General features: G+C 44.3%; 1 protein-coding gene across 7 annotated transcripts; it reads right to left on the bottom strand.

Annotated features, from left to right (window-relative positions):
• Positions 1–155: 155 nt before the first annotated feature.
• Positions 156–26,500, bottom strand: LOC106897207 (chromosome unknown open reading frame, human C11orf24). 7 transcript variants are annotated; one of them, XM_014957699.1, is made up of 8 exons: positions 26,353–26,500; positions 25,406–25,532; positions 21,148–21,241; positions 16,539–16,689; positions 16,046–16,217; positions 6,059–6,297; positions 3,049–3,165; positions 156–1,865 (listed from the first exon to the last, which is right to left on the bottom strand). In XM_014957699.1, exons 6-8 carry the CDS (start codon positions 6,213–6,215, stop codon positions 820–822), a joined length of 1,320 nt encoding a protein of 439 aa, XP_014813185.1. In that variant the 5' UTR covers positions 6,216–6,297; positions 16,046–16,217; positions 16,539–16,689; positions 21,148–21,241; positions 25,406–25,532; positions 26,353–26,500; the 3' UTR covers positions 156–819. The 7 variants fall into 7 exon arrangements, with proteins under 7 accessions (XP_014813185.1, XP_014813190.1, XP_014813189.1 ...); XM_014957704.1 differs by lacking the exons at positions 16,046–16,217; positions 16,539–16,689 and having other exon boundaries at positions 156–1,604; positions 1,635–1,865; XM_014957703.1 differs by lacking the exons at positions 16,046–16,217; positions 16,539–16,689 and having other exon boundaries at positions 156–1,637; positions 1,668–1,865.
• Positions 26,501–27,571: the final 1,071 nt, after the last annotated feature.

Raw genomic sequence — 27,571 nt, 5'->3', positions numbered from 1 at the left:
GGAAGACGATTAGCATCTTCTGTGATATGTCCAAACTTCCAGTGAGGTCTTGAAAGACCCCATACTTGGAATATTTCAGGACAGCTAATTTGCTTAAGCCCCAAAAGCCCACTTGCCTGCTTCTGAACTGGCAGGGACAGGAATGAAAAGAGAAATGCAACAAGATATGCCCTTCCAGGGCCCATTTATTAAGTGAATACAAAAATAAGATCCTTTAAGTGCAGAGGCTCTTAAACCATCTGCTCCGTGGTGAAAAGATATCTTGGGTTAGCAGTAAACAGAGTTTACAATGCCTTGTAAACAGACCTCTTTAGAAGCAAGAAGCATACTGAAACATGACACACACAGAAATTCCCTGTTGCAGCATTACTCCACACTTCTCATCCGGCAACTTCAGAGCACTTTGCAAAAGGTGAGAGCATCCCTTGTTCTGTTTTCAGAGAGGCACGTGAAATGAATGAAACACAGGGAACTTGCACCGTAAACAGCTGAAGAAGCGCCATAGCATTTTCTGAAGATGACGGCTTATCTCTTTTAAAGTTTGTTTTGCGATGAAAAATGATGACAAAAGCTATTGTGCATTATGGAAGTTTTAAAAATTACTACTTTTTTTTTTACAGCAACCTGCTGCACAGTTGAATAAAAAATATATATATTTTTCTTAATACAGTACATGGCATTTCTCCTCAATTGCACCAGAAGTAAATTTGGAAGCACTTTTCAGTTTGTTTTATAGGCAAATAGGGGAAAAAAAAAAAAAGTCAGGCAGCTTTCAATTCCCTTTCCATCTCTTTGCCTGCTTTTTTTTCCCCTACCCTTTCACATCTCCGAGTCCACATACATTCCGTTGATAAGGTAATCCACTTGTGTATAGTCCTTCTTCTTGTAGCTCTCGTAGGCCTGCATAAGGAAAAGAACTATAACAGTTATGAAAAAAACCGTACCAACTAAAAGCACTGCAAGAAGCGAACTCTTATCCACCAAATACTGAGTCAGGGGCTCGGCAGCAATGAGAAGATACTCATTGTCCCTGTCCTGAGTTTCTGCATGGCCCGAAGCTGTTGTTTTAGGTGCACCTGCTAGAGCTGTGGTTGTTGAAAAAATGTGAGCTGTTGGCTTTATCTGATGCCCAGTCGTAGTTTCTGCTGCAGAGGCAGTAGTTAAAACCATGGCACTAGTGGAAGCAGTGGAAGATGTTCCTGCATCCTGTGAGATAAGGGTGGTCAATGTTGTGTTCAGTGTCTTTGGGCCAGCTCCAACAGTGGTGGGGCTAGTAGAGCTAGGAGGGCTGGTGGTGCCTGGGTTAAACTGCTCTGTTTGATGTATTTGAGTACTTGCTTCAGAAATTACAGGAAGGCGAGCAGAAGGAGAAGAGGGGGACAATACTGAGACGGAGCTATTATTTCCTGATTTTTCAGTAGTGGTCACGAGGTTGGTGACATGGCTGGAAGTGGAAGCAGAGATGGTACCATAAGTAAGAGAAGAGGCATTGGAAGACGTGGCTTCGGCATTTGAGTCATTGGCAGCTGTTCCATAAGCTGTAGTGAGGACAGTTGCATTTGTAACGTTTGTTGTTATGGCTATGGCAGTGGTCGTCGCAGTGGTGGTCGTCGCAGTGGTGGTCGTCGCAGCGGTGGTCGTCGCAGCGGTGGTCGTCGCAGCGGTGGCAAATGTTTCATTTGTTGCTACACCTTCACTCTCATTCGAAAGCAAACGCCTCAAGTGAATCTTGCGAGTCCAAGCAGTTGAGGAAAACAGGTTTTCCATGTTGTATCGGTCAACCTGTTTATTCACCGTCCTCTTCTTCTTCTGTGGATCACTTTGGTGGTGAAACAGAACTGTTTCCCTTTTCTCACTGACAATTTCTTCAAAAAGACAAACCCAATGAATTTCATAAGAATAAAACTCTCAAGCTCAAATTTGATCTCATACCCCCAACATGCAAACCAGAACACACATTCTGCAGTAAACATAGTACAACCAGAATAAATCAGTTCTGAAGTGAAGAAGAACATGAAAACTCAGATCCTTGCCTTTATTGCACATAATCACTTTGGGTTTTGGGTGGGTTTGTTTTTTTTTATTGTTTGGTTTTTTGCCACAGACCTCTGGCATTTTTCCAACCAGGGAATTAATTCCACAAAAGAGGGGTAAATGAAGTACAGAGGTACAATGCTGAAGCACATTATCAACAGGAGCAGCATTGCAAATGCCAGGTCCTGAAAAGACAACTCACACTTTCAAAGTTACATGGCATCGACAAAGCCTTCATCCTTAGATTCATAATTTTCACTTTTTAAAACCGCGTGGAAATTTCCACTTACACCTTTATATTTCAGAAGAATTTCCTTCACATCTAGTGATCTAGATTTATAGTGACATAAATCCCATCTGTTTATCAAAGGTTTGGTTTCTACGTTGCAGAGAAATGTTTGCCAACCCAAAAGAACCATGAACAAACTTTCTTTTTTTAAACTGAAGTACAGTGAAGTCTTGAAACATAATTTAGAAGATTGATTCCCCAATTACCAGCAAGCTCTGTTTTGTTATTGTGTCACTTAATTGAAATTGAAGACCCTGGCACTGGAAAGTCACCATGAGCAATTACTGCTAAGGCTGCTCTGATTATAGAAGCAGCCTGCTGCCTCTGGCACAAAATCCTGGCAATCACAGAAAAAACAATGCCAACACATTTTCTTTTCTTTAAAAAAAAAATAAAAATACAGTTGTTATGTCTTTATTTTTCCAAAGGATAGCGTGTGGAGTGCAAATGGCGTGAATGAATGATGTCTTCAACATGGAGACAAACTGTTACTCAGTAACAGTTACAAAAGTTACTCAAAGACTCATCATGCCCACGTAAGGCCCAGAGCCCTTCAGAAACGAGTGAAACAGTTCTTCAGTGAACTGAGTTTACCTACAAATCATCCTGCAAGCATTTCACAACCCACCTCCCTCAGCTGAAAGCCAGGCAAGGTCTACATGTAGGCGTTTAAGGCAAAAGGACCAGGATCCTGGATTTAGCAGGAGCCTGAAGCATGGCATTACCTCCAAGCAGATCTTTGATGTCCTGTTCTCCAGCACTCTGGCACACACTCAGCTGGTGACAACGCAAGAGGATGCAGTGATTCTGGTAGGGCACAGACCAATTACAGTGATGGTTACCTGAAAACAGCAGAGAAAGAGAGTTGCTATACAGAGTATATTGAACACCCTGCTTCATGGCTGTAATTAAAGAATTAAAAAAAAAAAATAAAAAAAAATAGCTGGAAGGTCTGGCCTTAAAGGATCCTGACTCGGCCTTAGTGGTGGCCAAATGGAGAGCTGTGAACAAAGGCAACACCCAAATCACAGAAGGCAAAGGCAGAGGCTGTGAAAATGTATGGAACCACTCAAAGCCTTTAAAAAAATGATACTTAAAAGCAATAAGATTAAAAGTTTCAAGTCATACAGCAGTAGTCCTTCAAGAAATTAAAATCACTCCTCAGAAATGAAAGCAATGTTTGGATGTATCCAGATTCCAGCCACAATCCTGTCCCTCATGTGATAAGCTATACTAGTGAAGAAACACAGACTATCTACTACTGTAAATTGTGACATGTCTCATTTATTGGGAAGAGAAAAACTAAAAGCAATCAGCATATCTTGCATCAGCTACATATCAGAGTCAGTCAGTTCATAAAGCTCAAGCGACTAATGGGGTCACCATAGTTAAAGCAGTCTGATTTCTGCTGCCATCAGGATGGCATCCAGCAGCTCCTGACTCCCCTGTTTCTCCCCAGGAGAACCAGGTACCTCTACTGAGCTGGAGTGGTTAGTACTGCTATGGTTGGGGATGAAAAGGGAAGAGCACAACTTCATCTTACCTCCCAACACAGGCTCACCGTGCTCACCAGACATCTGCAAATCCTGGATTTCTACCAGATCTTTGCTAAGATGGGCACTTTCCCCACCATGTAAATGACTTACCCTAGCAGCAGCTGGAGACTTGAACCCATTGCACTACACAACATACAAAGTCTGGAGTTACTACTCATGCTGTCAGCCCTAGAAAGTTTTGCTGCTTTTACTAGCATGCAGTTGAAGTGTCAAACTGTCTCATGACATTGGTACAATTGCTTTGTGGTATGTTTGCTAGCTACGTACCCCGGCCTCTGCTGTGGATATTCAAAGGTGATGCTGGAATAGCTAGACCAGCAACCATTCCCTTTTCTACAGGGCACATATGAGATGTGAATGTACTGGCAAAAGCAGTTCTTTTTGTGATAGTTGCACTGCTTCTCTGAGTTGGTGATGTTATGTCAGCAAGGATATAAATTACAACTACAGAATAAAACCTAGCTAGCTAGGAATGTTATTTTTCCACTTCTCCAAGCAATGTAGCTATGAAGACATCTCCCCATGCAACCTTGGCCTGCAACTTAACATTATAATGTCTTAAAAAATAACAATCACTGCTCCTTTACTGACATAGGTGCGTAGGTGTAAATATCCCAACATCTAAATCTCAGGCCTCATGCCTGTAATAAAAGAAAGCACAAAAATAAAGATACTTGGGGAAGTGGGAATGGAGAATAAGACTAGTAAAACTGATCTTAAAACCCAAAACTAATCATAAAAAAGATAAAAGACATTTCAGGCCTTTCTCTCTCTGCACATAGCTATACATTTATGCCAAGATTTTGTATCTTTTCCATCTCCCTTGACACCAGGTAGCGCAAGAGACTGGTCATCAAGTAACAAATAGGAATTAAATTGCTCCAGTGGATTTAATACAGAACATAAAACCTGTAAAAGGTTTAGCTTGTGCATTTAAGTTTTGCATGGATTGCTGAAAATGTAGTGGGCCAACTAATTCTAGAAGCTCAACCCCCTCTTCCCAAAGCTAACACTCAACTGGACTTACTCTGTACAAAACACATCAGGAGAAAACAAGGTGAAGGGTATAAAAAAAAAGTGGTTGAAGGCAGCAATAGGGGAAATCATGCACTCAGATCATTTCCCAGACCTGATCACAGTCTAACTAAATTCCTTATGTCCCTCCTCCAGAAGAGACAGCCGATAGCACCTTTTCTATCCTTATCAAGATACCAGGAGATGAAGATGACATGTGCACCGTGTTTAGAGATTCTCAAGTGGGACAGACAAACATGCAGTGCTACAGACCGTAACAGTCAGCAGTCAGTGTGAATGTGTCACCTCTCCAGGGTTTACCAACTTAAAAAGTAGAAGCTGAAGTTTTCACAGCTCTGGTGCCCGGGAGACAAACCCACTCATATTTTACCTCCTAAATAAAATGCTTAGCTTAAAGGTACTTTCTTTCCACTATGAAGGGATATGTCATTTTTAAAATAAAGGTTTGAAACTACAGGGCATTAAAAAAAGGCATCTTTATGATGTTCCTATCAATCTGAGTGTCAAACATTCATCTACCTGAGCCAAGATCTCATTTCACCACAGCATCACCAGTTTGTAGGTACTACAAACTCTCACATGGGGCTAGATAAGATAGGGACCTTCATAAGGACAACTCTGAAAGACTCATTAAGAAGTCTAATGCTTTTTAAAGACATCTCAGAGATAAACAGCAGAAGGCTCTTAACTCCCCAGATTTTCTTAACCCTATGTTGGGTTGCAGAATACAACTGGTTTCTTCTAAGGCAGAAAAAACACACATAAATACCAATGACTAAAGACTACTCATTCCGGTGCAGCTGTCTACAACAGCACTGTTCACTTGCAAACATCTGGCAGCATGGAATAATCATTCTTCAAGTCAAGTGACCTAACACTGTTTGCACGCTACCAGTGCACACCAAGCACACATGCATGTTGTTTCTTACAGAAGCTAGAAGGGCCCTGGGAAATGGTTGCTCTGGATTCAATTTAACCAAAGCTGTCATAAGTTATTTAGCACCACAGGACTACACAGAGAAGCCATTACTGTAAATGCCTGTAAACAACTGGAATTACAAAAGACAGTTGTCAGGGGAGCAGAGGAGACCTTTAAGGAACAGAAAACCCAGCTGGAATTCCAGCTAAGGGACAAGAACCTCACCTGAAGCACCTGGGCTTTGACAAGCCTGCCTGCACTGCTTTTCAGTTGTAAGCCTGTTTATTTGCACTACATGGACTCCTCTCCCTTTAAGGACAGAAAGCCTCTGTTCACATATACAGAAGGAAATCAGCAGGAAGAATACAATGGCAGTCCACATCTTCAGGGTTGGCCTTGCAGGGAGGCTTCTCTTCTCAGGAGCAATTCTTTCTTATATCACTTTCAGATCCACTGCCATATACCTGTTAAAAAAAAAAAAAAAAGAAAAATTATCAATTCATATCAAAAGAGTGCTCTACTAAACACACTCATATCAGCAGGAGTAGAAAAAAAAAAAAAAGAAGGCAGGCAAGTATCATTATACACAACATACAGGCAATGATGCAGAGGCAGGAAAAAAACAAGGCAGGAAAAAACAAGACCATTCCCAAATTCACTGAGAGGCTTTTTTTTTTTGGAAAAGGTACTTTGCTCTTCTTACCTCAGGCCCCAGCAGTGAACAGCTCAAGTCAAAAGCCATGTGTACAAAGCCATTACACACACACATTAGCTCTTACTGAAGAAGATTCGCACCCACAATAAGCCTTCATTTCCTCACATAAAACAATAAATAGTCAATGTCTTTTCTTCATTACCAAAGCACACACAAGACTCTGTCCCAATGAATGGGCTCTCATCCTTGAAGTCACCGGAGCAGCTCCCATTGACTTCACAGCACATCACCAGCTTCTACCTGGATTTACCCTCTTGTTTTCAAGACTTTTTAAAGCTTTACATGAGCTTCCAAACAGTTCAGCCTGAACCAGACCAATTGAAAAATCTCTTCCCTAAGTAGTTCTTAAAGGGCAACACTCCTTCTCATCAGTGAAGCAAGGTTGAGTCCTCATCCTGCAGTTATGAAATGTTATGGCCTTCAAAGAGTGTTTAGATTCAACTTTGCATGACATCTCAAAGGTGACCGCAGTTGAAGACATAAAGGCAATTCACACCACAGAAGGAGCAGTATCCGTGAATGGAATAAATAGCATAATGAAGAACATCCAACAGTCATCAGTAACACAAATAAGACCTTGATTTAGCCACCCATGCATGAAGTTTCATCCTGAGCTCTCAATTCCAAACCCAACCAGAGTTGTGAATTTAAGAACCTGAGTAATAGCCCTTTTTTTCCTCCAAGAAAGCTGAAGATAACACTTATTAGCTTTGACTCTCGGATTGCAACATTTTGATGCTTCATACCATGAAATTTTTGTTTCCAAACTTTCCTCCTTAATCTACGTCCTAAAGCCCTGAACAGGGTAACTGAGTTTTAGCCTGAAAACCTGAGATAGGGTGAAGTACAAACAGCTACCCCAAGCTTTGCAGAGGACACACAACTTACAGGCCTATTAAAGAGTCAAAGAGGGGGACAAAACAATACTAAAATGCAGTGTCTCAAACTCAGCATCCGTAGTCACTGCACAAGTTCCCTAAGGAACTCAAAGCCTCCCTCCTCCCTAACATAAGGGCACTTTCATGCAGTGGGGCAGATAAAGGGAACATATACTCTGCTCTTGTGAGACCCCCACCATCCAGCTCTGGGGCCCCCACACAAGAAGGACACGGACCATTAGAGTGAGTCCAGAGAAGGGCCATGAAGATGATCAGAGGGCTGGAGCACCTCTCCTACAAATACAGCCTGAGAGAGTTGGGGTTGTTTAGCCTGGAGAAGAGAAGGCTCCAGGGAGACCTTATAGCAGCCTTCTAGTACTTAAAGCAGGCCTACAGGAGAGATGGGGAAGGACTCTATCAGGGAGTATAGTGATAGGATGAGGGGTAACAGTTTTAAACTGAAAGAAGGTAGATTTCGAATAGATATTAGGAAGAAATTCTTTACTGTGAGGGTGGTGAGACACTGGAACAGGTTGCCCAGGGAAGTTGTGGCTGCCCCATCCCTGGAAGTGTTCAAGGCCAGGCTGGATGGGGCTTTGAGCAACGTGGTCTAATGGGATGTGTCCCTGCCCATGGCAGGGGGGTTGGAACTAGATGATCTTTAAGGTCCCTTCCAATTCTAACCATTCTAAGATTCTATGATTCCTGCACTTTTATTTATTCTAGTAAAGAGAGTTATTTTGCCTGTTGAGAATAGATGGAACATTTCTACATTGTCTGCTCTCCCAGAGAGGAAGGCAGCCTAAAAGGACTGGACTGTGGGGTACGTGCACCACTGACCTTAGCTTCTCTGCTCCTCTGCAGCTTTCTCCCTGGAATAAGTGTGCACGCTTCACGATCATTTTCTGCGAGCAGGTTTCTCACTGCAGCCAAAAGTTGATGCCTGGGTCACCTCACCTGGCAGCTGGAAATATTTGTGCGAGTCTGACCTGACAGCAGAAGACTTGGCGGGGAAAGGCAGCTCACCAGCCCCATCTAGTCCTGTGCACCAGAGCCTGCGCCTGGTACCCAGCCAGCACCAGCTTCCCCGGGCTCTCCCATTCCGCTCTGCGCTTGCACAAGGCAAACTGACCTCGCTCATTCCTTCTCATCACTTGCTCTTCCAAGTGCACCTCAGCAGGACTTGAAAGAATCAGTGCAGGAGAGGATACGACCCGTGCAATACACAACCATAGCCCCCGCACCACAGTACGCAGGCATCACCTGCTCAGGAGAGCAGCCCCGTGTTTTCCAAAGGGACTTGGTAATATGAATTTGTGTTATTCAGCCAAGATAACTTCCATACTATTCCCACTGTTCTGAATTACAAGGCTCTTCCCACAAGTTAGCATATGCTGCAATTTAACCATTGAAAACTCCAGTTGACAAGACCAGAAGCAAGGGGAAAGCAAGGAAAGATGTGAAATACTCAGCCCACAAGAGATTTTTCCTAGAGCAGGAACTTTGCTTTAAACTCTGAAACCTTCCATTTAAAGCAAAGGATTTGGGTTCCCTCACGGACACTGTAGGTACCTCACCAAGACACTCGGAGCATCATTTGTCAACCTACAAGATGCAGAAATAAGTGCACTTTTTGTAAAGTTCACAGGCAGATATTCAGCAAGCAGTATCTGACTCAGAAAAAAAGAAAAAATAGATCATATTAAGAGTAAATTTCACATTTTACATATTAAAGAGAGTCTGGCTGCTGATTGCTGTCCCTTTTCAAGGTAAAAGGATTACAGGAAGCAATATTTTATAGCCTAAGAAGTGACCCTGAGAATGAATTGGCTGTGCAATAATGTATGCATTTACTGTTTTAAAGAAAATAATAAAGAATAACAGCAATGCATATGAACAGAGAGTACTCTCTTATATGTGGGGTTGTTTTCCTACCATTACTAATACTTCTGTAGTTATACTAACCAACCCTCAAAGAATAAACATTTCCCATTGCATCTTGGAAATGCAGATATAGCAGCATTATATCTATGTATAAATACTATAATTAATCTTAACTGACCCAAGAACTACATATATTTGTAAGACCAAATGTTGATCACGCTCAGTGTCTAGAAGTGGTTGCATTAACATGGCTGCCTGTCGCCTGTGCAGAGATGCTTTGTATTCCCAACCGCATTAACACACCAGAAGTTCTTCTCATCACAGCTGACTTTGGTCCCACTTGACTGCAACAGCTCCAGAGTAAAGCAAACTCCCAGTAAATGCCCCTCTCCTCTTCCGAAGCACCTGGCAGCCTTTCTGGATTAGGCCAGCATTGGTTACGGGGGGGACACATTGAGCTCAAACACAAAGGGTTTGTCTCCCTTTTCCCTCTCACTCAACAAGGTCTCCTCAGGGCCAATGATAATCCCTTCCCCCAAGGTGCTAAATACAAATTTTAAATAATTTTAAATGTTCTTTACCCAATTATAAAAATGACCTTTATGAATTGCAGAGTGAGTGCGTGAAGTAGACAAACACAATACACAGACTGTAAGTACAGCAGACAAGCAAACAGCTTATTTCCAAGTCCAGCAAGGGGATAACCAGATGCAGTCATATCTTAATGCAGTCCAGATGATGCCTGGGATGTTGTATTAAATATCAAAACCTCCAGCTGGGGATTGGAATTTTTTAGCCTCTTCCACCTTAGCACAATCCCATACACCCAGAACAAGAGCTACATTTACTTGCAGATCGCTTTTCCCAACTTAACAACTGCCTTTTATAATTACAAGCTTAAAAGAAATAAGCTTTATTTCTGCCTTCCCATCACACTTCCAGCCAGTCCCACATGGCTCCATTTGTACTCAGAGACCCCACTGAGCACCCACCCCTGGCTGTTGGAGACAACACAGAGGAAGAGATAAACACTACTGTTCCCATCAGAAGTAATTCTCAGAAAAAAGGGCAAAATTCACTCATTGAGCACTACCTTCTCCATCTGTATGGCATCCCCAAGGAAGTTAAAAGTCAAACCAAACCACAAAAGACAGCAACAAATACAATCTAGGTAAGGACTACACTCTGAAAAACACAAAGTTTACTTCTACCATATGTGGCTATAACTCAGCAGGGAACAAGCCCACTGGAAAACCAGAATAACTTTGAATCAACAACTGAGTGACTGATGACTTTGCAATGTACACACACACGTATCCAGAGGGCATTGCTTGCTGGGTTTCAGAAGCATTCCTCCCTCCTTGCTGATCTCCCTGTGCTTCAGCCAAGGAATTTGTGCCAAAATAAAAAAAAATTAACAACAACAACAACAAAAATCAAAGCATTTCAAACAACAATGATTAGGGTGATGCTGTAAGAGCAAAGCCTTTCGAACATAAACCCCTTGCCCCATGCCCTCCCAGCCAGCCTGACTTGCTCCTGGTTAAGCAGCTGCAAGGCACATGCAGTGGCTGCACCAAGGCAGGAGGAGAGATGTAGAACTAGACAAAAAACCCCAAAACCATGGAAAGACAGACTGTGCGTGTTAGAGATCACAGGTACAAAGTGAGCAAAACAAAGCATTTAGGGCAACAACATGCTCCTTTGAGCTGTCATCAAAGAGCCAACAAACACTGCCCCAAAATTCATACTTACAAGAATGCACAGACTAGGCATGAAATAAGGTCAAAGAGCTGCAAAGAAATCTTCTATTCTTGGTATAACAACAAAGCAGGGGAAACAAGGGTGGAATAACTTTTCACAGACAATGATGCTACTGTCCTATAAAACTGAGAAAACGTAAGGCCTGTTTCCAACTTGCAATCGCTGCTAATCACTTTATGTGTTGTCAGCTCTGAAAACAAGTTCTACAGTTCATTCTTTACAAAAACACATTTTAACCATATTTTGCTAAGGGAAGACAAGCACATATCGTTTTGTGAAGCAAGGCTAGAATGCAGGAGGCAAGGAATCAGTGCTGTAATCTTGAGAAGCTTTTGGCTTCCCAAGCTTATCTCCAAGGCTGAAGCTGCACATGTAGAAAGGTCTGGAGACAGAAGAGCCAGCAGCAAGGAACATGAGGCTGACCCACTGTCAGCTGAGCATGACCAGATGAAATTATATCATTCTCTGAACGGCAGCTTTAGAGCCCTTACATTCTTTTGGCTCCCGAAGAAAGTTACAAAGCTGTTTCTACAAAATGTCATGTGCTACCAACAATGAAGAACAATCTGAACAGAGGTTGCGAAGCAGAGAAACATTAGAGATTGCAGGGGAGGAAGTGCATTACTAGTACCCTGGTCTGGACACAGTTCCTTTGACTTCCCAAGACACCAGCACAGCATGAACCGTTCCCAGTTCCTTAGAAAATCCAGGATATAACAGCCAAAAGTCCATTTGCTGCCCCAATACAGGCTCTCCATGACCTCACCATTTCCAGTATTGACAAAATGCTCCTCTGGGAGGATGACTGAGGTGGGACATACGCAGTTCCATACTTTCAGAGGGAGTTTTGAAGGAAAATGTGCCTGGAAATCACCGAGTCTTATCTCGTGAGTACATCAGACAGGCTAGGATGGTGACCAACAAGCTGGATCTGAAAACACTTGGGGCTGACAAGAAGCCAGCAGAGTGCTTGAGACTGATCTGCTGCAACAGTAGGACACAAGTAACACATGTTCTGAAATGTCATTTTGGAGAAGAAACATTGCCAGTTTAGGTCCAGGAGACCTTCTCCTACCACACAACTTCTTCAGAGCGTAACACCACACAGCTGGCCATGTGTTACAGAAGAGCTGACACATCCCTCCACATTAGCAGGCACACTCCTCACTTCAGCAGGCTGAATAGGGTATTGGATGGACATCGGTTTGGGCTGTGCTGCCTTTTTTTGACATTTCTCCTCATACATGTCCACAAAAAGAACAGATTTTTAAAAATTTTACAAAGCCAAAAAGTCCACACAGACTGCACCACACTGGAACCTGTTAAGAACAACACCTCTTTCAGTTTGTAGTGTAGTCACCACCTATGGCAGAATCTCCCATCAACCTGCATGACACACACCCCACAGGAAAGGTGACTGTGATGCCCACGGCAGCATCTACAAGCTTCAGTGAATGAGCCAAGAGACACCAACAGCTGCAAACAATAGTCAAAAGAGCAGAGACAACATCCTTGCTCAGCACACCCAACACACCCTCTCTAGATTCACATTTGACCAACTCTGATGGGAGTTATTAAGCCAGAGAGCAAGGAACAATTCAATGTCACTGAGCAGACAGCTTCTGAGAAGGTTGCTGCATCCTCCGGGAAGACTTGTGTGGAAATAGTGTTTTTAAAAATAAGTTTGCAGCTGCTAAAGTATTTCTCCAACTGTTTTCTGTAAGTAATACTACTCTCTGCAAGAAAATCCGTTCTTCTGCTTGTAAATGGCCAAACATAATAGATCAGGACTTTCAAGATGCTCTGCATGAATAGAACAAACACCTTAAAGTCTCTTTCAAAGGGGAGAAACGCCAAGTTTTGCTGAGAAACTCTGTGATCACACTTGGACTTGGCCAACACACGAAACTTTCACAAGTATAAAGCACTTCAGGCTCCACGCTGACAAAGGCACATTATGTTACACAGGGCCAAGGCTGTGCAAAGCTCATGAGGAACAGCAGCTCTGCAAGGTCACCATCACCACACTCCCACAAAAGAAACGGAAAGCCATTTCCATCTAAGAGGTGGATTAACTGCAGGCTCTGAAGAGCAGGCCTCATTCACACAGATATTGAAGTGGTGTATATTCTTCAGGTTCAAGATTTGCAGGGGCTTGGTCAATTTTCTTTTCCCTACCAGGAATCCAGAGGGGAAGGAGGTTTTAGTGGTTAAAGCCCATATCTGACAGTGACACAATCTGAGCCCAGGCTTCTTCCCCGCTTCCAGCTTCCCGTGGAAGTGATGCAGCGCTCAGACTCTCAATCTTTGGCACATTTAGCCACAGTGGTTTTTGTGGGTGGGCTTTTTTAGCTAATTTTGTTTTGAATATTAACAGCTTTACCCATCTCCATCTTCCTGTGCTTCAGTTCCCCACCCGCATTCTTCTCCCAGGGCACAAGGCAGACAGCTTACGCATCTGTTACCCCACTAACGAGGACAGCCCACGCTGGCACCATTGAGGCTTCATGGCCATCACACTTTGCCTCTGAGAAAATAAATGTTAAAGCCTAAAACCCCCAAATCAGCATCACCCATCCATCATCCTTTCTCACTCATATTAGTGCCATGTTCTGCAGTTCAGATGGTGAGAAGTACTACTCAGCGGGACACTTTTCCTGTGAAAAATGGCCAGACAGCTATTTCATTTATGAAAATGTGGCTTGTTTTGGAATATGTGAAACAATCCAGTTTTAATATAAAGAAAAATGAACTGCCAAAGGCTAACTGCATAAAGCTGTGACTGGACAATAAATCTGTCAACAAAAGTACCTCCAAGCAATAAAAATGTGCAGTATGGCTCGACTGCAACCTTCCCTGGTCTGATCCACACCCAAAGCAGCTAGCAAATTTTCAGACATGCTGTTGTCTCATGGGAACAGGAGATCACATCCAGGGTGTTTCATACCACGTGTTTCAAATTAAACAGCTTTCAACAAGACCCTCAAAGGAACCATCCCAGCGGGCTCCCACATGACCTCTGCAGCCATGGAGCTAATACAGTGCAAAGGAGATCAGGAAAGGTAAAAGGCAAGCTTGTGATTTGGGTTTCTCTAAGTGTGTGCAGAAGCAGATACTCTGCAGCATGGGTGCTTTACACTTGGTGAGAGATGGCATTAGAAGCTAGAACCAGCACAGCATACACACACAAGAATAAATTGTGTCCGAGGTGCTATTAAATTCAAAACTGCCAAGTCTGGAGCTAACAGACACTTAAACAAGCAGTGACTTCAGCCTGAAGGTACAATTAACCAAGTGTTACTTTTGGAGCAAATAAAACTGCCAATGTGTTGAAGTCTGGTCACCCACCCACCTCCTGCCCTGCAGAATTTTACCACTGTCAGCAATTTCCTAGCAATACAGGTCAAGTTAAATTTCACTGAAGTTGATAGTTTCAATGCTATCTTTTATTCCAGATATTTCTGAGAAATCATTATGCTTCTCTACAGATTCGCGTAGCTGTAATACTAATTTTAGGCATGTAGAAGCAGAAGACACGTCTTCATCCAGAACACAAGGTTCTGCAAGTTTGTTCAGGAATTTAAGCCTGTGCATAGTTTTGAGCAGGATCACGCACAGCAGTGATGGCACCATATGTTACAAAGGCATCAGGCAATGCTGTGGAGAGCTTAGGAACAGAGAAGAAAGATCAGAGAGCCTGGACAGCCAAAACATGGTCCTGGTGCAATGACTGAAGGGGAACTTCTGCTCAGTGCTAAAAGAATTGGAAAGAAGGAAAGCATTTTTGGCTATTTCTCCTTTCTGCAAGGACATAGGATCTTTGTGCATTTCCTGAATTACGGAAAATTAAAAAAACAAACCAAAAACACAACAACAACAAAAAAATAACAAACCGGAAGATATGTGCCTCCACCTCCAGTTAGCCTCACAAGCAAAAATACCTGAAGGCTCCTAGACTATAGAAGGTTTCTTCTCTTTAAGCTAACAGCTGTAGCTACAAAACAAAGGCTGGTTTATATGGAATGTCTGCTAGACAAGATGCAGTGAAAAGACATTCCAGCTTATCACAACACAATATGATACCGGGGAGCTTTTCACCATATATATGTTAGCACAAATCAAAAGATTCTTCACAAACTGCCCAAGCCAGGATGACATTTACAGCAATACCAAACGAAGGTTGCTGGCACATGCCTCCCTGCTTTGTGATTTTGACAGCCTGAAAGATGTGGAAATCACATGGTCAGGGTAGGTGGGGAAGCTTAGCCAAGTCTATTTTTTTCCTAACAAAGAAATAACCGAATGCGGTAGCAGCTCTCCTCATTCTTGCTGGCCTTCCCTCTGGTAGGTTCTTCATAGCCAGTAAGTCTTCAAGTCATGCACCAACCTGAATTTAAACCTATGGGCCATAAGAACCTAAAGGGAAAACACCCTCCCTTCTCCATACTCTCATGAATGTCCATGGCTGCCACGGGAACATTTGTAGAAGTGCTTCAGCCCAGCTCTCAGGTCTTGTGTCTCCGAGGCAGCAACAGGGCAGTAATTGTGCTCTCCTACCTTGTTCTAGGCTCCCTCTTTTCAGTTTCAGAGGAACTTATTTAAGTTTTGAGTCCTAATGCTACATGATTAATAGGTCAAAGAAAAAAAAAAAAGCTTGGTTTGAGCTCCTCAAAGCTTTATCAGCCCAAATGTCTTTGTACAAAGCATCCCTTTGGGGTGCACATGGAAGAGGGACTGTACAGCAGTAGCAGGTCCTTCTGAACCTTTCTGAGCTCCATATGCAAGGTCCATCTGTCTATCTGTCTGCTGATGATGCTGCTAATGGGGACTCCAAAACTGTTCCATAGGGTTACCCAAATACCACGGGCATCTACAGTCAGCAGAGCAGCTCACCAAGAGCTATTACAACTACCACAAACATCTGTTTAACTTATATCAAAGACACGGAAGTGAAAAACAGTATATGTTTACCCATGATCTCTCTCATGTTCTGTATTTCACAGAATGGGGTCTGAATACAGATATTTTCCGAAGTACTCCTGCATGCCTCTGTGCTTTTCTCAGTCTTCAATTTTTGCTCAGCAGTACAGCAACATAATATGGAAAAAACCAAAGTTGAAACCTCTCTCTCAACTTGTAACACCTGGACTCAAAACAAAAAGCAAGAGGTTATTCTTCCTCCTCCAGAAGTTGTGCATCTTCTGGTCAGCAGCACAGACTGAACCCATTAGAAACTTCTGGCTACTGATTTTATGCCAAAGATGCTCCGATCATGTAATGAGGAACGGAGAAATAGAAAACCCAAAATACTAGCAAGAACAGCCCACCCTGGTGCAAAGATGAGCTCAGCATGCACTAATTATCTAAGTGAAGACTGTCAGGGGGAGGTTGTCCAAGCACAGACAACAAAAACAAGGATAAGGACAAACGTGTGAAAGGCACACTGCAAGTACTGCTCACTTACCACTAGCCACTAATACTGCTCGCTTCGATATGCCAAATGGTGTTTTGAATACTTGGGCTCCAACATAATCCAATGCAAACCTGTCTGATATCATCAGATCGCAGCAGAACACCATTATAGGTCAGGAAACAAGAGGTAGAACAGGCTGTAACTGAATGAAATCAGATACAAAACAATAGACATGCCAAGAATTAAATAATTCACACTTGAATTAACATTTAGGTTACATTTAGGACCCTAAAAACAAGACATCAGAAAAACAAGTCCAACTTGAATTGCCATATGAAATCCAGTGTTAGAGCTGCATGTTCACTGGATGTCATTCACTGTATCTGACTCAGAAACAACTGTACATGTGAATGCATGAGCACACCGTGGGATATAACCAATGAATCACAACTTTGGAGCATGCGTTTTAACTCCAGAAGGAACCTCTGCAGGTGTAATCTTACTGATTTCAATATGCGTCTGCAAACAAATTTGTCTCAAGACATGCAATAACCTAAGAGCTCATTTAGCAGAAGGGTTTGCAGTTTTGAGTCAACTCCCAGAGGACAGCTTGCCCACTTGTTTGCATTGCATCTGTTTCCACTTTCAGAGGGGTCAAAGACCAAGTGGAGAACATACCACCCAGAAAGACCTGCTTGCCAAAACCTGCAGGGGAAAAAAAAAAAAAAAAAGCAACCAAAACTCACAAAGCTCCCCACCTCACCAGCATTTTCTGTACATATTTTATTCAAAAATTTTTTCATTCAGATATTCCTTATGAGGATGGGCTATCAGCACCAGAAATGCACTTCTATTACAGCTGTTTATTCACTGAATGGATTTCACTGCATCAACACATATCCAACTTCTAGACATAGCAAGATTTTCAAAGCCTAAAAATCCTTGCTCCCTTTGCAATGGACAGAAAAGCAACAAACGGGAATCTGTGAATACACCAGATCCAGTAAAAACCCATTTGCGAAACAAAAAACAAACCCAACTTCTGTGCTTTTCAAGTCAGCTGGTAACAAAAGCCATCTGCATTACAGCTCCATCCAGGCCACGTGCTTCTCAAACTCAAACAGCAAGTGTCCCTGAAGAATGTTATCAGCTGTTTCCATGTCAGCATATCTGCCGTAGGCAGCAATTCTTCAAACACACAAAGCACATATTTTAACTTTATACGTGAGAGTAAGTCTCGCAGAACTAATGGAACCTGTGACCTACATAAAATTAAGTTATGCAACCACTGGCAGGCTCACGACATTGCATTCCTCTGCTAGCTTCACTGCCCAAGATGTGGCCACTAGAGCCAGGTATACTCCAGATGTCGTCAGTGATGCATTTCAGCCACAGCACATGCCTGCAAGCCATCTCAGAGATGGTCACTGCAGCCAGAACACATGGATCCTGCCATATCTACAAGGCAAATGTAAGCCTGTTGGCCATCCCTTGAAAAACAACATCATAGATGAAAATATAATTGCTCTTGGTGTCAATTACCGCCTTGCTTCATGGCTTCAGGCAGAGTCAACACAGCTTTTGTAGCAGGAAGTTATCTTTCCTATCTAAAATCTTGGATGCTATTCATTACATGTGGATTTGTAGAAAGGTCTTTGGTAAGGGACTATTTCAAAGTTCTAATGCAAACCAAGATGCTGTTGGCTACACACAAAGGCTTTTGTATGGACTGGTAATTGATTAGAAAAGGAAACAAAGCAGAAAGAACCTGTAGGTTTTCATGAGGACAAGTGGCCATCATTGAAGCTCTAGAGATCTGTGCTAGGGCCTCTGCTATGCAACACGCACAAAAGATTTGAAGAGAAAGGGAATAATGGGAGGATATTGGCTTATAACTGAGCTGCCATAGTGTCTTATGATACTAAGTGTTGCAAGATGTCTCTATCCAACACTACTGATCACTGTTGAAGACAGTACTGTACTAGACTAGACCTCTGCTTCTACCTCATGCAGATAGCCTCATGCACTTAAGGTCCACTAACACAGCACAGTAAGCCGACTGATGAACAAGTTCCTCGGCTCTTATTGATCAAATGTCCACTGCACCATTTTTAATAGAGGCTCAGAAATAGTGGTGTTTGTGGACATACAGTTCCATGAGAGTAAGTCTCGCCAGAAGAACTTCTAGAGGCCAGAAGCACTTCTAGAGACATGGAAACCTACACCATGCAAACTATGTTTATTTTGCACCAGGTCTCTTGGCGAGAGTTATGACTTCCCGGTAGATATTAATGAAGCGCTCTGCACAAATTTTCGCAGAATCACAGAATGGTTGAGTTTGGAAGGGACCTCTGGAGGTCATCTGGTCCAATCCCCTTGCTCAAGCAGTGCCACCTATGGCCAACTGCCCAGGGCTATTTCCAGACGGCTTTTAAGTATCTCCAGAAGACTCCACAACCTTCCTGGGCAACCTGTGCCACGACTCAGTCACCTGCACAGTGAGAAAGCATTTCCTGATGTTCAGAGGGAACCTCGAGTGTTTCAGTTTGTGTTCATTGCCTTTGGTCCTGCCATTGGGCACCACTGAGAAGAGCACTCTCCCTTCATGTGTTTAGATAAATTGATAAGATCCCCCTGAGCCTTCACTTCTCCAAGCTGAGCAGTCCCAGCTCTCTCAGTCTTTCCTCATAAGAGACTCCCAGAACAGAAGTTGCAACACCAATTCAAGAACAGAAGCCTCTACAAATGTAGAAATGAAAGACAGTTCATATGGACTACACTAATGACCATTTGATACTGCTTAATACACTTGTCAGGAAGAATTGTCACCTTCAAGGGCATATGCTCCATTAACAGGTGAGAGGTGGTCTTCAGCCACAGCACTTGCACTTCTTTCTAAAGGAGCTCTGCAGAGCAACACCATGTTGAGACAACACACGAGCTTCTGCTCTTGCAAACAAAGCCATTTCGAGGCATGGAAAGCATCTGAGATACATCAGGCTTAACAGTTCTACATCAGCCTAAGCAAATACTGTAAAGACCCTACATCATCTGTATCACAAACCAAGGAAGCTACTGCGACTATCCCACAAGAGCCTTGCCATAAAAAGGGACTGGAAAGTTTGAATAGGTCTTGCACATTTTGTAAAGCTCTAGATACTCAGAATTCATTAACACAAAGGAGTAATGACAAAAAACACCTGGGGGTGTTTGCTCTTTTCAAAGCTAGCCTCAAGTTTTCACACTCAGACCATCTGGTCATGCCTACAGTCCCAGCACTTTGTCATGCTCATGAAAAGGATATTTTCCAAACAATTTTTTTTTTTTTTAAATGGAGACTGGGTATAGAATGTTTTCTTTTAAAGGAGGGAAGCACATTACTCCTTTTTTAAGCCCCATCAGGTCAATCAAAGAGTGTCAGAAACCCACATGAAGATTCACAGAAATTGCTGTGAAATCCTAGTGACAACATATCTTTCAAGATCAGCTAGGATATAAGGAGCTTTAGAAACAGGAAGAAATGAAAACTGAAAAGAAAACTGGTTGCAGCAGGAAAAACCCTGATCAGCATAACCAGGAACGGCAGAAAAAAATATTTATAACAATACTTATTGTTTACTAAGTTGACAATTAGACTAGCACCCATTTAGTGTGGGTACAGATCCAAGGAGTAAATGCTCTTTGCTTGTACATGGAGAAAAGCAACTTGTCACTGGGCATTTTTTACCCATCAGAAGCTCCCATCCTTAACCCCCTTAATAAGCCAATCTCCTGTTTACCTTATGGCAAAAAAAATTAGTGAGCTTCTTTGCCACTGTGCTCTCCTTTTTTAATTAGATATGGGAACTTAAGTCGAGATGGCACTGCCAACAAAAAGACATGCTGATGATGTAAAGTTTCATCAAAAGCATGATGATGCAAAGGAGCTTTGCTGACACAAATACACCAACCAAATTTTTGTAACATGGGTCAGTCCACAGCACAACAGGGTATCAATTTGAAAGAGCAGAGCATAGATAAGAGAGACCAACCTTCCCTTATCTCACAGGGTTGAAAAAGAGGCATGAGAAGACTGAGAGATTTGTATATAGCTATAGGAAGAACTGTCAGAGCTGGAAATGAAAATCAAGCCTCTTGAAATCCAGCTTAGTACATGAGCTACAAGACAGCTCTTTTCCTATGAAAGCATATATTCAATAAGAGTGCCATCAAGAGCATCTCAGGAACATCCAGAAATACCTGCTGTGGGGTTTGTCTTTTCTGAAGGAGGGGGAAGAGGGTGGTCCTATAACATAAATCACATACAAATCAAAAATAGTCAATAGTAAGATTCAGGGAATGATGTACAGCAAGAAATGAGGAAGTAAAGAGGTAACACAAATGCACAAAGTAGCTTTCTCTCCAGTTAATGGCTTGCTTGATCTTAAATGGGTCCCCAATATTCCCCTTCAACCAGTTTGCATTTCTAACACTTCTACTATTGTTCCCTGTTCTTCAATGTATTCCTGTTTCATGAATAGGGATGAATTTTGCCCCCATCCATCCTCACATGCTTAAGTTTCTGCTAACTTCTACAAAGTTTCCCTCTACTAACTGACTTGTTTCAGCAGTTTCAAATCCATCTAGAGGGAAATCAAACAAATTGAGTGTAGAAACTTACCATGCAAACCCTTGTAACTGTTTTCTTGCTGCCAGGAATTATTGCACCTTTAGAAGCAAAAGCCAATAAAAGCCTGGATACAGTAAGACTGCAGCTGAAAGCACAGAAAGAAAAAGTGTAAAATATTATTGTATGCAACCAGAAAGCCACTTCTCTAGACTGTCAAAGTGTTTTCACAAAGAGATGGAAGAGTGGTAAGGTTTATCCTGCTTTTCAATACAGAGAAGCCAAAAAAGAAAGATAGAGAAGACGACTCAGCAGAAGAACACGCTTAATCCTATTAAAATTAATGAGATTTCATCCTGGTCTCCACACACAAGTTGTACTGGGAGTTTAACTTAAGTGGATTTAAACCCAGATTTAGTTAAAATGCTGCAAAGCCTCCCCAAGCCAAACAAATATAAATCCAACACAAATATATATGCAAAATTCAATGCAAATTTCATCAAATCACTTTTTTTGTCACTGCTTTTTTTTTTTTTTTAAATAAAAGAAATCTAAAAGTAGCACGCCTTGTCTGAAGTATTCGCTCAGGTGTTTTGCTGAAAATGCAGTTCTCCAGGCCTGGCACCAAGTCAGCTGGAGCTCAGGGAAGGCAATTCCAATGCCCTCCTGGACTGTCAGAGGCAAGAGGGTCATTATTAGCAAGAGCAGTGATGGTTGTGAACTTATTGAATGCCTCAATAAAATAAAAAAAGTGGCATTTGTACACAGACAACCTCACCTTCCCTCTCTGTGTAGTTAGGGAATAAGGAGATAGCTATGGGAGCTTGGGCACCCCATAGTCACATCTGCAGAGCACAATTTTGTTGTCCTTTAGGGAACGCAGCTCAACTGAGGCTCCCCAAGCAAAGGTGACAGGAGCTGTGGTGATGTACAGAGATAATCTGGGTGAGCAACTGCAACCCGCACCCACTGTGCAGACCTAACTTCCTGCTCAAATGGAGGACCCAGCTGGTTCCTCAAGCAGGTGCATGATGTACAGATGGACTGTGGGTCCTGCCACATGCATTGAGGGGTGGTCCAGCTGGTCGCAAATAAACAAGTACCCCAGTCCCTGGCTCTCTGCCCTCTGCTCCTTTCTTCATACAACATTTTCCTACAAGAAAAAAAAACCAAAAACAAACAACCAAACAAGCACCCAATGTGCTTTCCAAACAGCTGCCAAGTTACCACGTGAGCTGGGAGGAAAGGACATGATGGAAAATACAGGCTCTCACACTGTCATTCCAGAGATCTCACGTTCTGCAAAGTGCATTTGAAGACTAGCTCTCCCACGACAACGCAGCCATCGGGTACCAGGTTTCAGTCCTGTCCAACGACACTGCACAGCACCAACATGGTGTCAGCGCAGTAGCACCCCCATCTCCCAGCACTGAAACCCAAGATCTAATCCTTGAGGCCGAGCCCACAACAGCAAAGAAAAACAAAGCCAGAAAAGGCAATGGAAGACTGCCAGAAGTTTTGGCACCTACGTTGATCGACACTCAAAATTGCTCAGAGGAAACCTCTTTCCAGTGATAATCACAATAACTGCACAGAAGAGCCACCAGCTGAATGCAGGGTTTCCACGAATACACTTAAAGAACCAAAGCAATGAGGAAGCCAGAAAGCACAACAGCAAGCAGCTAAGTGCTGCTTCACACACCAGCGAGGCAAGCGCGTGGTGCCACTACACCTTAAAACCCACTTCTGCACTTCTTGACACTTGCTTTTGTTGGATAATTTGCTCACAGGAAAAAGCATCAATGTCCATGCAGACATTTCTTCAAGAAGGGGGTCCCCTGTACATACTGGAGACATGTTGTCCTTTCCTGAATAGACTGCTGTACCACAGGCACCCTGGGCGCCTTACCTGCACAGTGACCTCCTTGGATTGCCAGCAGTCAAAACCTGAAGGAGTTGCAAACAACATTTCCAAAATGCACAAGAAAGTGCTCCTGCCTGCACTCATTTTCTGCATTGCTACTGTCCCTGCAGTGCCAGCAGCACCTTTATGCCCCAGTTGTCAACTCACAAGCTCCACTGACTCCTCCAAGTCTAAGCTGTTGAAAGAGAACCACAACTTTAGTCCAAGGGAGCAGAATTGACAGGAGGAACGAACACAAAAGAAAGTTTACTTTACAGGACTTCTTGGCTTCCCAGTCAACAAAGTCAACAGCCCTTTGGTAGTCCTTCCCCTGGGTATCATTGACAGGTGGGGTACGATGGTTACACCTGCAGGACAGGCTGGAAGCCGGGAAGGGAAGGAACCCTGCTGAGCCAGATGGCATCCAGCAACAGCACACACAATAAGGATACTGCCCTCCCAGACCTTTTAAGGGTAGGAGGAAAAAAGCCACAAAGAACACCTAGTTTGGCTCCTGGTGCAGCATAAGCCACAGAGTTTCATCCAGCAATTACTGTGCTGGGGGTGGGGGGAAGGTTGGAAGGGTATCTCATCTACTGCACAAATGAACTTTGTACCAGCTCTGTGTTTGTGGGGATGAACTTCAGAAACTTCTTTCAGAAACTTCAGAAAGGCACACAATCCCAACTGAAATATTTCAAAGGGCAAACAGCCAGCTGGTATGGGTTGTCACTGCTCTGCAAGGGAGCCATAGCAATGCATGGCCACTGAGGACCTACAGGCAAGTGCCACTGAATTGTCCACTTTTTCCTCCAGCTTTCCCAGTGCGTCATTGCTCATGCTATTAGATGTTTGTATCAAGCACAAAGCAACAATTAAAGGGCAAGGATAAATCTAAAACAGGCATTAGCGGTGCCTGAACACGCTTCTATGTGGGGTCCAGCGATGAGAGCAGAACCAGGTCGGAGCAGATGGATCTGAGCACGGCTGCTCAGCACACGCATGCAGGCCATGTGGGAGATCTCCATATGGAGATGAGGGCTGTGAGAAAACGCGTGTGGGTGACACCCAGCCATCCGTGCACTGCTCTGAGCCATAAGCCCAGCATCATTCGGAACACAGACGTCAGCCAGGGTGGGAGCAGCCGCTGCGATTCACCCAGCGCGAGGGAACGCAGCAGAGCAACAGGTTTATTCCTCCTACATCCAGGTCACCCATAATTTTTTGCCACAAATATGCTGGCATAAACTCTTGCTGGACCTGCCTTATGGCGCTTTCGGTTTATAAAGCTGTGTTCAAGTGTGGGCGACGATACACAGAAGGTGCTGGGTTAACACTGTGTGTCAAAGCACGGGGAGACATCAGCAGAACTATACTAAAAGCTTAATGGATACGAGTTTTATCCATGCCTTCAAAAAAAAAAAACAAAACCAAACACAAAAAGAGACAAGAAACTCTACCCAAACAAATCAATTCTTCACGGTTTCTTCAAGTAAAGTTTTGGACATTTCCAGCATGCACTGCTTTAAACAAAGAGCTCCATTCCTAAAAGTCCCTGCAGCATTTTGCCTTGAAAATTTAGTCAGTCTCATACAACTGAAAAAGTCAGCTGCTACACTTAAAAGTAAGCAGCTACATTACCTAACCCTGTAAACCAGGGTATGCAGCCAGACATTTTGTATACATTATCAGGCCTTCAGCATGGATGTTTTTCAGCATTGAAGCTTGAAATTATGCTTGCAAATTATTCCCATCGCCTTTGAAAAGTCTGTGCCAGGAGTCCTCCCTGAGAAGGCAGAGGCTGAAGGTTGCATGGATGTGCCAATTAGAATTTCAATAGCAGATAACCAGATGCAAAGTCTATTTTCTGGCAGATGGGTTTATAAATCCATCAGGGAATTTACAATTAAAACAAAAAATAAAGATGTCTGCACCAACTTGTTAAAGAGGCATGCAGTCTGGAATTTCCCCCAGAAAAGTACTACGACAATACATGTATGTATACACATATTATATTTATATATAAACTAGAACCAAGCAGCAAACATGCACGGTAAGTGCATTAATCTACTTCAGACAGGAAAGCTAATAAAAACGGATAGATTACTTCTAAACTATCCATTACCATGTAATGGACTGCATTAATGTATATAGTAGTGGATGATTATGATAGGTAAGTGAGATTAATACAGAAATACATGCACTTCTGAGAGACACTGCATCAACATGTGCCTTATAGCCTAGTTTTCAAACCTACTGATCAGCCACAAACCCTCTGAGGTCTAAAGGGCACCAAACGCTCGCTATCAGCGAGGTTACCTCACCCAGCAAGGCTGCCACTTAGCTCAGGGTGGTGATGATCAGTATTTTTAAAGGTTTGTTCCTCCAGTAAGCAGCCAGTGAACTCACTTTATCAGGAAACAGGCGTTCTGTTGCATGACCGAGCCTGGCAGGGATTCAGTCAGCTATCACGTAGGTAGGACATCCAGACACCTTGCTTGACAGGATCCTAAGATAGAATTTTTCTTTGCCAATCCTAGAAGACAAAGTTAGGGAGACAGCAGAGGGGAAAGTTAAAGGAGTCAATGAATCTACCAGAACAAGATCCTCTACAGCAGAATGTCCCCACAGCGTGCAGTATTTGACAGCTTGGCCAGAGTGTTTATTCTTCCTACCGTTTACTGGACCCCAGCTGACACCTTGCTAACATCACCCAGGGTCCAGTTAAACCTACTGAAAACCTTCGCTTAAGGTACAATGAGATGAAAAAGGTTTCAGTGTAACACCACACCAAGCCAGATTCCATTTACAGAGGTAATCCCAATGGTACACACCCGATGTTATTCACTCAGACACAAGACATATTTACATACCTGCGATGCCACGCACAAGGGTGATGTGCTACAGACACCCTACTGCTCAGGGCCTAAAAACGCTACATTTCAGGCAGTGAATGACTTGCTGAGTCAATCGGCTCTCCTCCCCGCAACGAAACCGAGTTGCCTCCGCTCCCCCCTCCCCGGGAACAAAGTCACCTACGAGCAGGGACACGTTGCACTGCGGGGGGGGGGAGTGCCTGCAGAGCCATCTCCTCCTCCCTCCCACCACTGCTAGGGGGAGGGGGGGTGCCAACTTGTAAATTTATTTGCAACTTATGTGGCAGTTGATGGCAACGGCTGCCGAACCCCTGCTCGCCCCCAGGCCGCGCCGACCCGTCCCGCCCGCTGTCCGCACTGCTTCGAACCGACACCCGCTCCGCGGACGCCCTCTCGGAGACTCCCCTGCCCGGTGTCCCCCGCCTCCCCGCTCCCCCAGGCCCAGGACGAGCCACCGCCCGCCCGCCCGCCCGCACTCACGACGCGGTGGAGGCCGGCGGAGGGCACGGCCGCAGAGCAGCGGGGCGGAAGAGGCGCTCAGCCCGGCGGAGGCGGCCGCACGCCCGGCCTCAGCGCGGCCCCTCGGGGAAGGAGCAGGACCGGGCCGCCCAGCGCCCCGACACATGCCACGGCCCTGGCCCCGCCCCCAGCACGCCCCCTCCGCCTCTCATTGGCCCGCCCGCCTAACGCCCTGCCCCCGCGCGCGCCCCTCCTTCCCTCCGGCCCCGCCCCCTCCGCCCGCGGCGGAGGCGACGCTTCTCACCCCGGAAACACCGGGGCGCTGGGGGCGTGGTTACCTACCGCGGAAGTGACGTGTGCTGAAGGGGCGGAGTTTGGGCCAGGGTGCTGAAGTGGCCCGGGGGCGGCGGAGGGGGTCCCGGCGGCTGAGCGGGCCGGGCCGGGCGCTGTAGGCCGCCCCCTCGGTGGGGAAGCCGGGCTCCGGTGGCGGCTGGAACTCGCCTGGTAGCCTGAGCTCAGCACCGGCCGTCCCCGCGGTTGCGGAGCGGGTGTCGGTTCGAAGCAGTGCGGACAGCGGGCGGGACGGGTCGGCGCGGCCTGGGGGCGAGCAGGGCGTCTGCCCGAGCCCCGGCGTGGGCGGCCCGAACCGCCCCGTTTCGCCAGAGAGGGCTTTGCGGCCTTCGCGGTGGGCTCCGGGCGGCAGCGCTGGCCCTGCTGGCATTTCTCTGCCGTTACACCAGGCCGCAAGCGGCCCCCATTGCCGTTACTGTGTGTGCGTTCCCCTCAGTGTGCAGCACGGCTTAAGCGCTGTGTTTTTTTCCACGGTTTGGCCTACAGCACCCTGGCGAGAGGCTGTGGACAGATCAGGTGTTTTCATACTCCTGAGTTTTTGTAGCGCAAACTCCAGCATCCACCATCTGCAAGTTGTGTCACAGCAGCAGGAGTGTCGTTTGTGGCAAAGCTCATTTTCATACCAATGCATTTTGCCCATGTTTTCTGCAAGCAAACATCACGGGATTTTATTTGTGAGGAGAGAGGAACAATGGCTGGGTTAGTTGCGTCCAAACTTTCATAATCGCCACCAAGGAGGAAAAAATTAGAAAAATGTTCCGGCTAATGGCTTCTTGCTACCCTGGTCTACGAAAAACACAGATATTCCACCATAATCTAGACATATTTTTTCTCAAAATCCCTACACTAAGCAAGTCTCTGGTTTATGAAACATGGCAGTCCACTCGCA

This window comes from Calidris pugnax, unplaced genomic scaffold (genome assembly GCF_001431845.1).
Source record: "Calidris pugnax isolate Ruff unplaced genomic scaffold, ASM143184v1 scaffold211, whole genome shotgun sequence".
NCBI lineage: Eukaryota > Metazoa > Chordata > Aves > Charadriiformes > Scolopacidae > Calidris > Calidris pugnax.
The sequence above is the reverse complement of the archived record's forward strand: the minus strand, read 5'-3'. Positions and strand labels throughout refer to the sequence as shown.